Genomic DNA, 17392 nt, shown 5'->3' with positions numbered 1-17392 from the left:
AGCTGAGAGAAACTCCCGTCACACCCGTCTTCTCACTGTTAACACAGGCAGTGCCATACACCCCCTGTTTCTGACACTGTTATCAAAGGCACCAATTTGGGGCGGGATGGTAATTTCCCCATTTCTGCCATGGGGAGCGGGGTTAAGTGACTTGTCCACAAAGTCGCACAGTACTTTATTATTTTTTTTGGCTGCAGTGCATGGCATGTAGGATCTTAGTTCCCCAACCAGGGGTCAAACTCATGCTCCCTGCAATAGAAGCGCAAAGTCTTAACCACTGGACCATCAGGGAAGTTCCTGAGGTGGGAAGTTCGAACAAAGTTGAGCAGATATGATAAACGATTGCCCCAAGAATACTCTCTTCTACATGGGATGGTCACCCTCCACCCAGCACACAGGCATCCCGGGAGAGGTGCGGGAGAAGGAGGAACCCCACCCACCAGATCTGGACCTCAGGCCTGGTGGTCAGTGAGGACGCTGTGGGGACCCTGCCGTCCACTGGGGGACTGGCTGCCCAGCTGAGGAACAAATCTGCGTTATGATGAGTTATCATGATGGATGGACTGAACTTTCTGCTGGCTTCTGCTCTTCCATCACTACCCTTGACTTTGTTCTCTCCTCCTACCCAGTGGGCTTCCCTGGCTTCTATCTGGGTTCAGGGATCACTCAAACCTGCAAGCTCACTTCTGCTTTCCTAATCTAACATGACAACTTGAACTGTTTCTATGAAGCCTTTCAAGGGCAATATCCCCATGAAAATCTTCCTTTCTGTTGATAAAAGGAAGCCGGCCACTCACGCTCCAGGAAATCTTGCATCTTTGCAGTTAGCTACTTTATCTGTTATTAATTCTGGTAAGAAAAAAATTACCGCTCCCAAATACATAGTGACATAAACTGAGGATCTTTCATGATATTCTCAGACCTGGTAACTCAGCTTCTTCCTGCCACACCCTTCCCCACTTCCCTTTTCACCCCACCCCAACACACAACAACAAAATCATTCTGTGGGGTTTTTGGTGGGGGTGGGGTAGGTGATGGTGGTAAAAGCAACTGATCAAGTGCTTGCTGAGCTCCTGCTGTTGGCCAGCTGCATCCTGGTAAACGGTCCCTGGCCTTGACTTCCACACAGTCTACTGGAGAAAATGGATGCATGAGCCAGTCCAGCCTAATTCAGTGGAATAAAGAACCTGCCTAACCAATAATGTGGCCAACTGCATAGAAGCCTGGGGGGAGAGGTGAGAAGGGGGCCAGAAGCAGGGAAGAGAAAGGCTTCTTGGATGTAACTTTTGCATTAAAGTGAGAGGACCTTGGGCTTCCCAGGTGGCGCTAGTGGTAAAGAACCTGCCTTCCAATGCAGGAGGCACAAGAGACTCGAGTTTGATTCCTGAGTCAGGAAGATTCCCCTGGAGGAGGGTATGGCAACCCTCTTGCCTGGAGAATCGTATAGACAGAGGAGCCTGGCGGGCAACAGTCCATGGGGTCGCACAGAGTTGGACACGGCTGAGCGACTGAGTAAGCAGGAGAGGACCTTGGCAGGAGAGTTGTGGGCTCCTTGGTGCCAGCTTTTAAAGAGGCTCCGGTGCCAGGCTAAAGAGCGAGGGTGCAGAGCCATCCACCAGCGTGCACATGAAAAGATCTGGTCCGTTACCGAAAACAATTTCTTCTCCCAGTTATTATTACCTACTTCAAATTAAGTTCCAGGCAGTGTCTATGTCCGAAAGTCTGTCCTGGCCCTTGCAGCTTTCAGGGCAGGTCCAGCCCAGGAGAGGGGACATCTACAAGGGAACCAGTAAATCTGCATTATTTATGTCTCAGCATAAATCCATCAGGCCTGTAATGGGAGCTCCCAGCTCTTCAGCCGTTGGGCTGTTTTCCTTGGAGTAGAAAGTGTGACTTCCTTAGCTTCAGAATGGCTCCCCGCAGTGCTAAATTTTCTTAAAATTGTCATGAATTTCCAACCGGCCTTTTCTCTGTGTACATGCTGCCAGCCAACACGTGTGATCCTTTTTATCTTTGGAAAAGAAGATCCTCATAGAACTAGGGAAAAAGGGATGCATTCTCCTTGCAGAATGGCCCTTGAACAAAGGAAGAGCAGGGTGGGCGGCTGCTCACTGTAGTATCTGGGACTTCCGAAGGAGGTCGTGGGAGAGCTGCTTCATCGGTCAGCCACGTTTACAGTAAAGCATCCACAAGAGGCAGGAAGTCGCACCGTGGAGATAAAAGGCCCCTCAGCCCCCCACCTCCCATGTCTGTCCCTGGTGCTGACCCCTGTGGTGGGTTTTGGAGCGGTCATCATGAAAGCTCTGTAGACAGTGCCGCAGTCATCCCCGAACCGCTGAGGAACGTGCAAGTCCAAGCAGGCCTCAGCCTGGAGTCTGAAAGAAACCTGGCCAGGTTGGAAGGATACTCACTAGGCAGTAAATGCAGTTGTTTCAGTTATGCCGTCAGTACCGTAAAGGCTTGCATGAGCAGATAGGACTTGAGGAAGCATAGCATAGCCGCAGGCCTGTTTTTACGTACCTGATGCCACATTGCCACGTTATGGTGATAATCACAGTATCAGTGTAATGCAAATACAAGCAATTCCAAAAATATTTTGCCTTAATAACATGAGCTGAGAAGCTCAAAAACATCTTACCAAGTAGCTTTCTCCCTGGATAAGTTCTTCCAATACAAAATTTCTGGTGATTTTGAAAGGGAGAAAAAAAAAAAATTCAAAGGATTTTCACTTTTACTCTCCTTTATCCAGCAAGGATATCAGATCAGTTTTTTAAGGTTTTTTTTGTTTTGTTTTCTTTTTTAACCAGGCTGCCACTGTAATTGCCCAGATAGGTAAACAGGCAGTAGATGAATTCTGAATAGTCTGTAGAGGTTTTTAGAGAGTGCTTAGGATTTTATTGGAATTGGCATATCCAGCCAATTTGGATTTATAAAAACAAGTTGATTGTGCTTTGGTTCATAAGTACTAAAAATAAAAGACTAATCCTCCAGAAAACTATTAGTGAAAACTGGCTTCTTTAATTCTGCTCTTATTTCAGTAAATCTTTTTAAGAGGCTTGTTAATGTTCTACTTGTTAGTAGAAACTGGTCCTCAATGGAGTGAGTCTGTGGCTAGAGAGGTGTGAGGCTCTGGTGAGTTGCTGCCATCTTCTGACAGAGGGTGGTAACAGCAGGTGCTTTGTGAAGCCTCCATGGACCTTCTCTGTCTTAACCCTGGCATCGCCCACGGAACTGGTGGAAAGCAGACTCATCTGTCTCACAGTCTCACGACTTAATGGGGCTCTTCGTAGAAGAAACAGCCTTCTCTGCCCGGCAAGCACCTCTCCCATCATCCCAGCAAGGAATGTCCTCTCTTGCTGTGATAGATGAAATTCCCAGCAGTAGCTGTGCCCACAGATGGTCCCCAGAAGATATTAATGAGTTTTCACAAAGCCTGACACTTTGAGTTTTATAAATGTGCCAGTGAGGGTTTGTAAATAGGGGAACTCGACTGTGTCTCTGACCCCAAATGCTTGCTTACAGGTCTGGCTGGCTTTGCTCGCCTCTGTCCTGGAGATCAATATGAAGTAAGTATGGTGTCAGTCTGGGTGTTGGACTTGAGAGACAAGAGTCAGTTGTCATTATTTTGCTTCTTCAATTGTCTTTTTATTTATTTATTTATTTTGTATTTTGAAAAAGAAATTTGGGCCCATAAGACAGTTTAGAGATTAGTATAAGACCTCTCATATATGGGTCATTTAGACACTAATTTTTAACATTATGCCATGTTTGCTTTATTATTATTAATATTGCTATTGTTATTTTTCTGAACCATTGTAGATTAATGCACAGATATCATGACCCTTCACCCCCTAAATTGTTTTCCTGAATACAAGAAGACATTCTTTCATATAAACGTTGTCCAGTTCTTGACATGAGCAAACTTAGCATTGATCCCTTAGCTTGTGTCATTAGATATGTGATCTACAGTCATATTATTCTGTGTCCTAATATTGTACTCAATAACAGCTTTTTTCCTGACCCAAGATCCAATCCAGGATTATGACTTCTTGTAAGTATCAGTATTGAAGAATAGTGAAATCTAGATCTTTCTTTAAAAAAGTATACTCCATAAAGTAAAAAAAGCTTTTCATCTTCTTCCTCTTCAAGAGGGAACCTTGGTAATTATTTCCTCTAATCGTCACCTCCAGAACCTTCTCTAATTGTTCATCTCAGTGGGAGGTTGAGGGAAGTGTATTTTCCTCTCACCAGTAAATCTGTCTGACCAAAGGGAGTCTGCACACCCTCTTCCCAGAGTGTGTCGGGTTTCAAAATCCTTGTCCAGCTCCATCTCCCTTTCCCAGAAGGAGGTTGTTTAATTTCTTGCCTCTGGCCACTGAATAGATTTTAGCTGTTGGTTCCTTGTCTCTCTGAAGGGGCTGGGGAGTATGCAGAATCAGTCCAGTGGTTGTTCTGCTGAAGCAGAACCAAGGAGAGAAAGATCTGGTTGACCTGGGTGAGTTCAAGGGCTTGATACAATAACCTTTTTTTAAAGGAAGCCCTTCGCACCCAGTCCTAGAGAAGCAGAACTTACTCCCTTTTGAAAGTCTTTCCCCACTGGTCCTCTGCTCCACCCACCCCCACCCCGAGACTTTGGAAGAAGCCACAGTCAGGATGTGGCGTGAGGATGCTGGAGAAGGCAGGTTTTTACCTGCCTTTTCGATCCTGGTGTTTGGAGGGGAGGCGGATGAGGGCAGTGGAACCTGAGGACCCTTTGGTGTCTTCTCCCCAGATTTTCATGAAGTATGGCCGACAGAGGTGGAAACTGAAAGGCAGGATAGAGGTAAACGGCAAACAGAGCTGGGATGGAGAAGAAATGGTGTTCCTGCCGCTGATAGTCGGGTTCATTTCCATCAAGGTATGGTATCAGCACTGTTGTGTGTTGTCTTTGCTGCTGCCACAGCTGAATGGTCTGTCCTGGAGACCTGTCCCCAAGACTTCTGCCTGCTGCCCATCCACCCCCCAGACCGCTGTCTGTGCTACAGGCACATCACCAGACCCACCATCATGTCAGAGCGGGCAGTGTAAATGTGAGACAGGCTTGGGAAACTCCCACCTCCAGCTTCAGATATGATTCTGAAATGCCTGCCCCGGCCTAGAAAAACAAAGGAGAGGGGATGCCTTCATCCAGCGCTGTCCTGTAAGGCCTTTCTCCCTTCCCTCTCTCACCAGGTCACAGAACTCAAAGGGCTGGCGACTCACCTCCTGGTCGGCAGCGTGACCTGTGAGACCAAAGAGCTGTTTGCAGCCCGACCTCAGGTGGTGGCTGTGGACATCAATGACCTTGGCACCATCAAACTCAACCTGGAAATCACCTGGTAGTAAGTTGCCCTTTGTTATATCATCGTGATAAAAATACGGGTCACAGGCTCGTGCTGTTCCTGGGGTGGCGTGTGACCATCAGAATCACCAAGGAGCCTGGCATGAACGCTGACTCTCAGGTCCCACCCCAGGGCCCAGGAATCTCGTTAACAGGGTTGCTAGGTGTTCACACATGTTAATATCATATCACTACTCTCCTCTTTGACTTTCTGTATTTAAACATTTTATTCTGCCTCCATCCCTCCTTCTCAACCCTTGAACGTATATAAAAGAAATGTATCTCTCAAGTCAACTGATGTGAAGGAAAGATACGGTACAGTATGAGACAGTTTGTCTGCAGAAAGATCCTGATGCTTGCTGTGGTGTCTTAATTGCTTAACCCTCTTTATCTCAGACATTATACACTGCTTTGGAAAGCTTTGGATATCCTTAGTCTCTCCACACTCTAAATGCTGAAATAGAATATTTCCAAAGGGCAAGAGAAATCTTTTGTCAAAGTAAGGAACTTAAAGTAGTTTTCTGCTAAGAGGGATAGGGGGTGGCAGGGAGGCTCAAGAGTGAGGGAACATATGTATACTTATGGCTGATACACGTTGTTGTATGGCCGAAACCAACACAGCATTGTAAAGCAATTATCCTCCAAATAAAAAGTGATTTTCTGAAGTCATCCCATGAGAAAGGTCTTAATAAGTTATGAAACACTGGTTGCTCACAACAGTTGATCTTACATCCCTGTTACCAAGTAACGAGGGCCTATCCAATATTAACATCCAGGCCCCTTTACAATACAGAGGGTCAGGCATGGAAGCAGCAAAGACGTGTAGCCTTGTCACCGGAACAGTGTCCACACGATTTGCCCAGCCCGTCTCTCCTCATAATTTGTAATGACTGACATCTCAAATGCAAGCTCCTGCTGGATGAGCCCATGGCGGGATGACAAATGGCATCATTGTGAACAGACTGTTGTCCTTTCAATCACGCAGCAGGCTCTGGGTGAACTAAAATGAACAGGAGTGTTTTCTTCAGAACCAAACAATAATCTATTACTCTCCTGTGTCATTAAAGCATCTGTCCTTGCAAAGCTCCAGGAATACAGACTTCTTCAACATCTTGTGTTGTGTTAAGTCACTTCATTCATGACCAACTCTTTGTGACTCTATGGACTGTAACCCCCCAGGTTCCTCTGTCCCTGGGATTCTCCAGGCAAGAATACTGGAGTGAGTTGACATGCCCTCCTCCAGGGGATCTTCCTGACCCAGAAATCAAACCCACATCTCCTGTGGCTCCTGCATCACAGGCAGATTCTTTTATGTTTATGTCTCTAATATGAATGAAGAAGCAGATGTAAGTGGTATCCAGGTGTGCACATAAATTGTGCTTAAAGCTGTGATGATAATCTGTGGTCCCTTGGGTGAGTCTAGGCTTCTTTTTCTGCTCCACTTTTTAAAAGTCATGGTTTGTTTGATGACAGAATGATTTGGCCAAAACCAGCCCAGCTCTTCAGCTTCCCTGGCGGCTCAGTGGGAAAGAATCTGCCTGCCATCACAGGAGACACGGGTTCTGTCCCTGGGTTGGGAAAATTCCTGGAGAAGTGAATGGCAGCCTACTCCAGTATTCTTGCCTGGACAGAGGAGCCTCGCCGGCTACAGTCCAAGGGGTCAGAGTCAGACATGACTTAGTGACTGAACAGCAAATGACAAGCCCAGTTCCCACTGGCTCGAGTTTCTGTTAGTATAACGAGGTGCTTTCTTGGCCTGCGGTCCGGTGACGATGGGTGATTTTCACAAGCATGCATTCATGGGGTCCTGTTGTTTTGCAGTCCATTTGACGTGGAGGACATGACCCCATCCTCGGGCGCTGGGAACAAGGTGGCCGCCCTCCAGAGAAGAATGTCCATGTACAGCCAGGGTACCCCAGAAACGCCCACCTTCAAAGATCACTCCTTCTTCGTAAGTTCTGTGTGCTTTCTGGAGGAGAGATGATGAACCCGAGGCAGTGCTTGCATCCAGCCTCTGAAGTGCTTAATATACAGTGTTAGAGAGTCTCTGTCATTCCTAATGTAGTCATCCCTCTGTCTCCTCGGGGGTTCATTCTGGGAATTCCCCTTTGATAGTAAAATCCGAGGATGCTCCAATCAGTCCTTTATATGAAATAGCAGAGTGTTTGCACATAACCTTCACATCCTCCTGTGTAAACTAGATCATCTCTAGATTACCTATGATACTTAATGTAATGCAAATGGCACGTAAATAGTTGTAAATACAGTATAAATGCTATGTAAATAGTTGCCAGCAAATTGGCAAATTGAAGTTTTCCTTTTTGGACCTTTTGGGAATTTCTTTTCCATGGATGCATAACCCTCGAATACAGAGGGGAGGGCCGACTATGATGTCATCTTCAAGTTCACCCTAACCCAGTGGTGACTAAGGAAAGCACATGCCTAGATGCCCATGACCACCGGCGCCCAGATGGTCAACCCACTCTGTCCCTGCTCTGCTTCCCCCCACTTACCTGTTACTTTGATCAACGCATGTCAACTTTTCCGTCCCTTCTCTGAGATCAGCCTTTTAAAGAAGTAGATGTAAATAAGGGCCCCTTGTTTTAATCAGAAACGCTTGCTTAAGAGCTGACAGAAACGTAGTAACCTGCTGCTTTCCACTAACTCCCCGTCTTGCTTTGACTTCTGAAGAGATGGTTGCATCCTTCACCAGACAAGCCAAGGCTGTCTGTCTTGAGTGCCTTGCAAGACTCTTTCTTTGCCAAGCTGCACCGCAGCCGCTCTTTCAGTGACCTGCCCTCCCTCAGGCTGAGACCCAAGGCCGTGCTAGAGTTTTATGTGAGTGTGGGTGGCCCGCCCGGGTGTGACGTGCTTGCCTTTGGGGGCTGGTGGCATGTATGCTTTGGCATGCCTCTTGTTTTATCTTCGCGCTCATGCTCACTGGCTAACAGTTACAGGTCTCCTGTCCCCAGGGTGGGAAATTGGGGCTTGCATGCACCTTTGTGACAGAGGCCGTTTGTCCTTCCCTTCCCGTGATCTCTGCTTTTGTGCTGTGACTCTTCTCCACTGTGGCAAAGATATCCATGGTAACAAGATTGTCATTTAAAAAAACACAGTTACACATGAAGTCCAAGAAGGTTCTCATTCACAAGTTAAGCTAATGTATCACTAATATCAATCTTTACAGTTGTAGCCTTCAAAAACCGGCATTTGAGGAATTCAGAAAGATTTAAACCAATTTTCCTAGAGCTCTTTTTATTGAAAGAGGTTCTTAGCCTTAGTGCGTCTTATACTGTCATAGTAAAAGAGACTCTAGTTTTCAGTCAAAGATGTAATAAGTTACCTACATGATATGTGTTGCCCTTTATGTCACAGGAGAATACACATACACATATGTACATACATGCATGGAATGTTCTGCCCTTTACAGACATATAAAGGAATCTTTGAATGTCCAGAGAAGAAAGGGTTAAAAGTCTTCTGGTTAATAATAATAATAACCTCTTATTAATTGACTTTAAAAAAAAACAGATAAAATGGATGAGGCTAAACTCCAATAAAATTTCCAAGGGAGGTGGGAAGATGATATGGGAAAGATAAAGCAGGCATCAGCTGATAAAGTAACTACCAATGCCAAGTGTATATTCATGCTCAAACAGTGCAAATCAGAGGGGTGGGGAGGGAGTTGGCAGCGATTTCAGTCACATCATTTAAACAAGAGCAAGATTAGAAAAACAATGTGATGGCTTCCTATGGCCTTTTGAACTATATGTTCATAAAGCCTTTTGAACTTGATGAACAGACTCAGAGCAGCCAGCTCCCTTCCGGCCCCGGTTCTCCAGGCCCACCTCTCATCTCTCCAGGCTTCATTCTCTGCCCAGCGCCTCGCTTCCCCATGCACCCTCCCTTTCAGGATCTCCCACAGACTGTTGTTCCTTCTAGAACACACTTCCTCCCCCTCCTTCCTTTCTTCTCTGTCTTTTAGGGCCGAGTTCCAGGTTGTCTGTCTCCCAAGATAGCTCCAGCACCCACATCACTGGTCAGTTACAACACGCCTGCCCTCGGGTGCCTGTTTGTAGGCTCAGCCCCTTGGCAGCCGGTACCGCCCCTTCAGCAGGCAGCTGGGTCTAACTCAACCTTTGCCGAAGTCCAAGCAAATATGGGCTTGGGAATGTGAGGCTGCAGAGAAAGGGCTGAAGTGGAGTTTGGAATTTAAATAAGAATCGAGATCACACAGGCCCCCTCCCCTGCCCGCTTACTAAGCCAGGGCCTCCGCCTTCCTCAGAGCTGCTGGGAATGTGTGTTCTGCAGACGAGTTGAGGCTGGGCCAGACAGCTCAGAGGACCAGGGGTTCTGTGAGATGCCCAGGGGACCCCAGGGAGCAGGTGCTGGGAGCAGGACTCAGCCTTCCACCATCTCTGCCCAGAAGCTTCCTCTTGCATCAGCTCCTTGGAGGCATAAAGCCTGTTTGCGGGGGAAGAGAGGGGGGAACAGATAGAGGAGGAAGGAAACTGAAGTGAAGGAGCTGGAGGTTGTAGGGGTGGCAGCCACAACACCCCCCCCCAACAGTCCCTGCGGCTTCCTCCACCCCCCTCCACTCCGCCCCACCGCCTGGACTCTGGGGAGCACTTTTCAGTAATCAGTAATCAGTAATCCAGGAAAACCTTCTCCGTTTTAGACACAAAGAAAGTGAGCCTGCAGAGGTCTCCTGAGGGTCCCAGTGACACATCCTGAGGTTCCAACCAGACGAGAGTGGAGAGTTTGGGTTAAAACTGCAGGTGTTGGGACCAGGGACACTGCTGCAGGAGAGCGGGGGGCCGCTTTCTGTCTGCTCCCCACTTCACTTGCTGTAACATTCTTGTTTCCTGGGTGTATTCCCAGCACTGTCGTGATCAATTGTTGTTGTTTTTTTAAATTTTCTTATTTTTTGGCGATGCCACGAGGCACGTGGGATCTTAATTCCCGGACTGGGGATCGAACCTGTGCCTCTTGCTGTGGAAGCACAAAGTCCTAACCACTGCACCACCGGCAAAGTCCCTCATTGTTTTATATGAAATTAAACTAGGTACTTATATTTACTGAAACAATCAAACCTGAAATCCAAGAGAAAGTATTCATTTTGAAGGAGTCGATCTCAAATAACTAGAAAACTTTTCCCACTGAACAGTGTTTGGCACTTCAACACTATGCAGACCACAGTGTCAGGAAAGATGACTTGGAGATTGTTGATACCTGCATAAATGAATTATCTTGGTTACCTGGGTATTTTGACCTCTGTCTTCTGAGTTCTGCTTCACGGATCACAGAGCTGGGGCTGTCCGGCAGAGCACCTGGGGCTCCCAGACACCCTGGGAGCTCTGGGGTTTGCAGCCCTGGAACACAGTTATTTAGTTCATCAGTCTTTTTCTGCTCGTTTTATAGAAGCTCTGCAAACATATTTCTGGCCTTGAATTATTTGTGGCATGGTTACTGAATTAATAAAACATTTTCCAGGGCTTGGGATTTGTGGGTAGAGATTTTTAAAAAATAATTTATGAGAACTGAAGCAGAACAAAGCATCACATCTTTTGAATGAAATAGCATGAGTGCTGGAAAGCCCTTTAAGATCGTTGCCAAAAAATAGAACCGGTGGTGTTCTTAACTATGGCTGCCAGATATTGTGAGATCCTGAGATTTAGGAAATAAGCACTGTTGCCCTGCCTCCAACTTTTTCGTTTCAAAAATGTCAAACCTGAGACCAGTACAGTGAACTTTTACATAGGTTCAACAATGGGAATAGAGTTTTTAAAGGCTTGTTTTGTTTTGCCATGCTTGCAGACACACACACACACACACAATCAACAAATACAATGTTAATATCGTGAAAGATCTTTTTCTTATTTTAATTGTCTTATATTTTGTCTGGAAATGAACCAAGGCCAAAGGCATCCCTTGCTTCCAAAATCATAATGATTTGCCTTTTATCTACAGTCAAATCTACCTGATGACATCTTTGAAAACGGGAAGGCAGCGGAGGAGAAAATGCCACTGTCCCTCAGCTTCAGCGACCTGCCCAACGGGGACTGCACCCTCGCCCCCGGCCCAGCCGACTCTCTCCCTGGTGCCTGCGCGGCAAATCCAGAAATCACCATCACCTCCGCAGAGCTGCCCCCAGGCAGTCAGTCCTCCCAGAACGAGGGCTTGGAGGACCCCAGCTCGGCCTCTTGCAGCAGCTCCTTGAGAGAAGGCTCAGAGCCCCGGCCCCACCCTGAGGGAGAGACCCAGGGGCCGGGGAAGCCCGAGGGCTGCCGAGCAGCCACGGGTGCCGGGCCAGAGCGCCTGTTCCTGCAGAAGGGAGTCGCAGAGGCCCTTCTGCAAGAGGCCCTTCTGCAAGAGGCCTCTGAACTCAAGCCCGTGGAGCTGGACACTTTTGAAGGAAACATCACGAAGCAGCTGGTCAAGAGGCTCACCTCGGCAGAGGTGCCGGCAGCCACGGAGAGGCTGCTTTCTGAGGGCTCGGTCAGTGCAGAGTCGGAAGGCTGTAGGTCTTTCCTGGATGGAAGCCTAGAGGACGCCTTTAATGGGCTTTTCCTTGCATTAGAACCACACAAAGAGCAGTATAAAGAGTTTCAGGATCTGAACCAAGAAGTCATGCACCTGGATGATATTCTAAAAGTAAGTACCTTTTCAGGGAAATTGGATTAGTTTTGGAGACAGTCTCTTAAACCAACAGTCTATTTAAAATAGCCTATCTTTTTTTTTTAATCCTTCCCTATCACAGGATCAGTAGATAATCAATATGTAAATGACATTGATTTTTTAATACTAGTTGTTGTTTAGTTGCTGAGTCATGTCTGACTCTTTGTGACCCAAAGGACTGTAGCCCACCAGGCTCCTCTGTCCATGGGATTCTCCAAGCAAGAATACTAGAGTGGGTTGCCATTTCCTTCTTCAGGGGATCTTCCCGACCCAGGGATTGAACCCGGGTCTTCTGCATTGCAGGCAGATTCTTTACCGACTGAACTACCAGGGGAGCCCATAAACCACAACCAAATGGCACTTATTTTTTAATACTAGTTGTTGTTTAGGTGCTAAGTCATATTTGACAGTTTTTGCAACCCCATGGACTGTAACTCCTCAGGCTCCTCTGTCCGTGGGATTTCCCAGGCAAGAATACTGGAGTGGGTTGCCATTTAATACTAGTAGCATATATTAATTTTTATTTTCCTGACAACGGATCAACTTTAGGAGAATGACCGGGAGTTAAATTAACAGCTCTAGAGAATATCTAGACTCCCTCAGCCCCAGAGTTCATCATTCAGATCCCAAATGTGAAACGAATGGTGGCCTTTTGAGCATCATATCTCATTGAGATGTTACTGGAGAGGGTCCCTCTTGGAGTTTCCAGGAAGCAGGAAGGCCCTTCCCTAGTTGAAGACAGAGTTGGGCAGCCAGGATGTGAGGACCAAGGCATCTCTCCCCGCCCAGGGCACTACCTCCTAGACGATTCCCTTCTCAGCCATTGGCCCAAATCAGTGAAATAGGATCCCAGAGTAGTCACCCCAAATAATCTAGAAGCCAGAGAACCCTGACTCCACTAGAGATATCTTCCTCTCTCCTGTTCCCAGTTAGACCACTCAGGATAGACGTGGGAAGAGAGGATTCAGATAGGTGATTTCCTCTTGCTCAGGAGAGCCTCATAATAAGGTCATTATTGCTACCCGAGAATGTATCTGCCTGCACTTGGTAGATAAAATTTAATACAGATTAAATTTTTAAAAACATGGCACAAGAAGACAGAACTGGAACTTCTGTCCTAAAACCCACTGCCACTTCTTGTCTTCTTTGCTTTGCCACTCTGATGTCTAGTTCCATAAAGAAGAGAACTTGGATCCTTTCTCTTGAAAGAGCAATTCTTTGGGGACCTATTCTATAAGATTAGCTTGAAAATACAGTGCCAGGGGCAAGCGGAGAGTCAGCCCACAGAAGGCTGTTGCATCCCTCGATATGACGGTTTGAAAATGTGGCCTTCCCTGTGGCATCTGGAACTACCTTCCCAAGGCTATTCTGACAGTTGCAGTCATGCTGACCTGGTTCTGGAGGGCATGTCTGCCCAGGGCGGAGGAGAATTCAGACTCTGACTCTCCATGTCCTCTATTGCTCATGACAGATTGATTCTGCTGTAGGTATAGCCTCTTAGCAGCAGGGAAGGGCACTCTGAATCTGCTTCCCATCAAACATAACTCCAGAGCATCAGCTCAGGGCTCATGGATGGAGGCTGCTTGTCTAGTATCCCAGTGAAAATGTCTTTGATCCCTTCAACAAGTGCTTATTTGCACAGTTGACCAGCTTTGCTTAGTGGGCAGAAAAGTGTTCAGTGTGAAGAGCCAAGACACAATCCACCTAAAATAAATGCCTCAAAGAAAGCTAGTGGTGATGGCAGCCCCCATTTCCAGGCATCTAGGGTGCTCAGTCCACCAGGAAGCACTGAGCAAGTCATCCATTAGTCTTCTAAAAACCTGGTGGCTGTCGGTTTCTTTCAAGATTTTTGTTTCAATCTGCTCTTGTTCCAAAACTGTCCTAAATTTCTTAACTGCCCCCTTTCTTTCTTTTGATCGTATTTAAGCACATCTATACTGTGCACGATCAGATTCTGCAGTCTAGCTTAGGAAAGAAGACCCTAGAAGAGGATTGAGTTGGGAATGGCTCCTCCTGTCTCTCTCAGATGGAAAATGACATTAGAGTCAAGGTCTGGGGCAAGTGGCTTTGTCTCCAGCCAGGATTAAAGCATCTGCTGGCAAAGCATTCTCTTTTTTTCCTCCTTCACATTCCTAGGATGCTAAACACCTTGAGGATCAGAAACTAAATGGTGCTGCCTCTTGGACGGAGATCACTGAGGGCGAATGAAACAACTCTGATTTAAAAGACTCAGACTCCTGCCAGGCCCTTCCGACCCTGTGTAACGAAGTCAGCAGGGAGTGCCACCTAACTGGATGGAGGACATTTAGCTCCTTTTACTTGCAGGATTTGTCCCGTCAACCCCTCCCAACATCCTTTTGACTATTTGGAAGAACCGCTCCCCATCTCTGTGCCCAAAGCAACGGGCATGACCCTGTTTGTAATGTTTCTGTTTAATGTCCAGAAATACAGAATTCACCAGGCCATAGAATGGATTTGCTCACATAATTCCAGGGCCCAGTCAGGGAAGAGATGGACGTTGTTCCTTCAAAGACAGTTGTAAAGGAAGCATGGCTACTCCTTGTCATCCTCGTGCCATTTATTTTCTCCTCGATGCTCAAAGGAAAATTACATGCTGTGAATGTAAAATTAGTATTTAAATCTACTTAGAGAGTGTGCATTAGTGAATCTGAGTAGTTTTCTGTTTCTGGGATTTGTTTTGTGAATCCTTTAGGACAGGTGCCTTAGTTAGCTCGCCCTGTCTCAGGGCACAGACCACATTGCCACTTGGAGTTAAGAGACTGGTTAGTAGTTGGCATTGACCCTTTAGATTTGTCTGCCAGTTGAACTTTATTTGGGGTTGAGCCCTGTGAAGAGAGAGAATAGCCATTCTGTTTCCCAAGATGTTCTGATTGTAGTATTTTTAAAACTTTTTATTATAAATATTTCAAACAGGAATAGAAAGAATCAAATAATGGATCCCAGTGTGGCCATCAGCACACTTCCACAATGCTCAACTCATGGCCAAACCTGTCTTCCTCTACCTGCTTCCTTCCCTCCAGATTGTTTTGGAACAAATCCCAGATACTGTGTCACTTTATCCACGGTTGTACTTTTTTATAAGAAGATTTTTAAATGAATTCTTTTAATGCCAACAAAAAAATAAAAATAAAAGCTTGAAAAAAAAAAGAAGGTGTCGCATCTCCCATTGGGTGTCTTTGTTGTGTTTCTCCTTCTGAATATGTTGATATTCTCCTTGGTACCTTCTGCCTTTGCAGTGCAAGCCAGCAGTAAGCCGAAGCAGGTCTTCCAGTTTAAGTCTTACTGTTGAAAGTGCTTTAGAAAGCTTTGATTTCCTGAACACCTCTGATTTTGACGAGGAGGAGGAGGATGGTGATGAGGTTTGTAATGTTGGAGGAGGTGCTGACTCAGTATTTTCAGACACTGAGACTGAGAAAAATAGGTAAGTCTTGAAGTCAGCATCTGCTTCTATTTCTACTGTCATTGCTGGTACAGCAGTTCTTTATTGCTACCGGATAGGACTTAATACACATCTTTAGAAAGATAAAATTCCCTACCTGAATTGGTTTACAGCTCCTTTTCACTGTCCTGTACAATTTTTAAATATAGTTCACCTTTTTTGGTGTTGTTTAAGAAAAATGAAATTTTCCTTTTTATAAATGAAGGGCAAATTTTTGTACAAGTATGTGTACACTTATGTATAAGTATGGATGTGTACATATCCATCTTGTAGGTTTCAGTGTCTACAGCTTGGCCCCAGTGTAATGAATTTCAAATTAACTCCACATACTATGTTTCTGGAGAACTCTTGACCTGGTTCTCCTTGATTTGCATCTTATTCCTAATTTCTTCATTTTGTTAGACTTTGCTTTTCCAACCCCTTATCTCTCTATTCCTTTTGGCTGTTGGGTCTTTGCAGTTCATTAAGGTCATCAGTGCCTGTTTCAAAGCCAGGCTTAAAACCCATGGCACATATATTTCTCAGAATGTAGGAAAGGATGACTAATAACTGATATCTGCCAGTGGATCTGCAGGCCTCTGGGTGGAGAATGTGGCCTTCTCTAGGATGGGGATGAATCAGGGCAGTGGGAAGGGAGGATAAAGATGAAATCCTATCACTTTCTTCACTGGGCTTTGTTGTACCAAACCACATGCTTAGAGCTAGAGCCTGGGGGTCCATTCTGTAAGCACAATGAACATATCTCCATTAATTTGCTGGGGGGAAAAAAATGCACACTTTCCCAAAGGAAAGGGTGGATTTCCATCCATCTTTTCTTTTGACATGTTATATGCACAGGTTTTCAAATTACAACAAGCTATGACTGTTCAACCTTCACAGACCTCTCTGAGTGGTGTTAATATTTTGAAGTTGTGTTATTCCTGGAGGGTTTCTTCTGCCAAAATGAAACCAGGAAAAGAAAAAAGGAGAAATAGAATTTATCCCTTGAGCAAACTGGGAGTGTAACAAAGAGAATTTATGAAATGAATGTCATGTTTAAGTTATCTTTCTGCATTCTACACTGAGATTTTCTAATTTAATTGCATTTGTGAAATGCTTCTTAAACTCTTCTTGTTAGCTGAAGTTATTTCATAATAGATCAAGGTTTTTCTTCTTAATATAAGCATTTTAAGAACAAAAATATCATAGCCTTTGTAAATTCTATAGAACATTCCTATTAAAGATGTCTAATTTGATCAGTCCTACTGTGTGTTATCAGACGTTTAGGGTAAGTGTGTGTGTGTGTGTGTGTTTTAAATGTGGGTTGACTACCAGGCCACAATCTGAGAGTTTTCCTCTTGGAAACCCAGTGTGAATCAGAGTAAAGCATTCAATGCCTTTAAACTGTAGTGCATGATCTTTTTAAATTGTGGAGACGGGGGAGCATGAAACTAGAACACCAAAATCACCTAGCTGTGTGAACTAGGATGCTCTGGTTAACGTCTCTGCTGGTCATTCCTTCCATGGGTGAAATGAGACTCTTCCCTCCCTCTCTCCCCTCTGCAGAGGTTCATTATAAGAATAAAATTAGATAATAAATGCAACACACTTACCTTTAAATGTAAGTGCCCATGATGATACAACTTTAGATATTTCAGCAGTGGAGTTTGCACAGAACTTGCAAGGCAGAAGAAAGTGATGCAAATGCCCCTTTTTGCGAACGTCATGTTTCTTACTAGTGGCTTTGCTTTCTCTCTTTCAAGTGGCAGTTGATTCAAGGCCAGGAAGAAGCCTTGACTGATTATTTTAATGGTATTGCTCTTGGGAAACCACAAATAAAGAGGACAGTTTTATCCCAGAAATCTGGGAAATCACCCCATCAACAGAGCAGGAAAGTGCCCCCAAATGAGGTTACA

At 45.5% G+C, this 17392-nt stretch overlaps 1 protein-coding gene across 7 annotated transcripts in view; it reads left to right on the top strand.

The window, feature by feature from the left end:
- Positions 1 to 17392, top strand: part of RIPOR2 (RHO family interacting cell polarization regulator 2) — a 218757-nt gene that overhangs the window by 186431 nt on the left and 14934 nt on the right. For 4 of the 7 annotated variants that reach the window (XM_070456227.1, XM_020892277.2, XM_020892278.2 and 1 more), the window contains exons 9-14: positions 3523 to 3566; positions 4772 to 4897; positions 5212 to 5360; positions 7181 to 7310; positions 11330 to 12013; positions 15295 to 15479. In XM_070456227.1, coding sequence (XP_070312328.1) covers positions 3523 to 3566; positions 4772 to 4897; positions 5212 to 5360; positions 7181 to 7310; positions 11330 to 12013; positions 15295 to 15479 — 1318 coding nt within the window. Of the gene's footprint in view, positions 1 to 3522; positions 3567 to 4771; positions 4898 to 5211; positions 5361 to 7180; positions 7311 to 8050; positions 8198 to 11329; positions 12014 to 14173; positions 15205 to 15294; positions 15480 to 17392 lie in introns of those variants that run through there. The other 3 variants (XM_070456231.1, XM_070456230.1, XM_070456229.1) reach the window with 3 other exon arrangements.

This window comes from Odocoileus virginianus, chromosome 27, assembly GCF_023699985.2.
Source record: "Odocoileus virginianus isolate 20LAN1187 ecotype Illinois chromosome 27, Ovbor_1.2, whole genome shotgun sequence".
In the NCBI taxonomy this organism is placed as follows: domain Eukaryota; kingdom Metazoa; phylum Chordata; class Mammalia; order Artiodactyla; family Cervidae; genus Odocoileus; species Odocoileus virginianus.
This window is presented reverse-complemented; position numbering and strand designations above follow the sequence as displayed.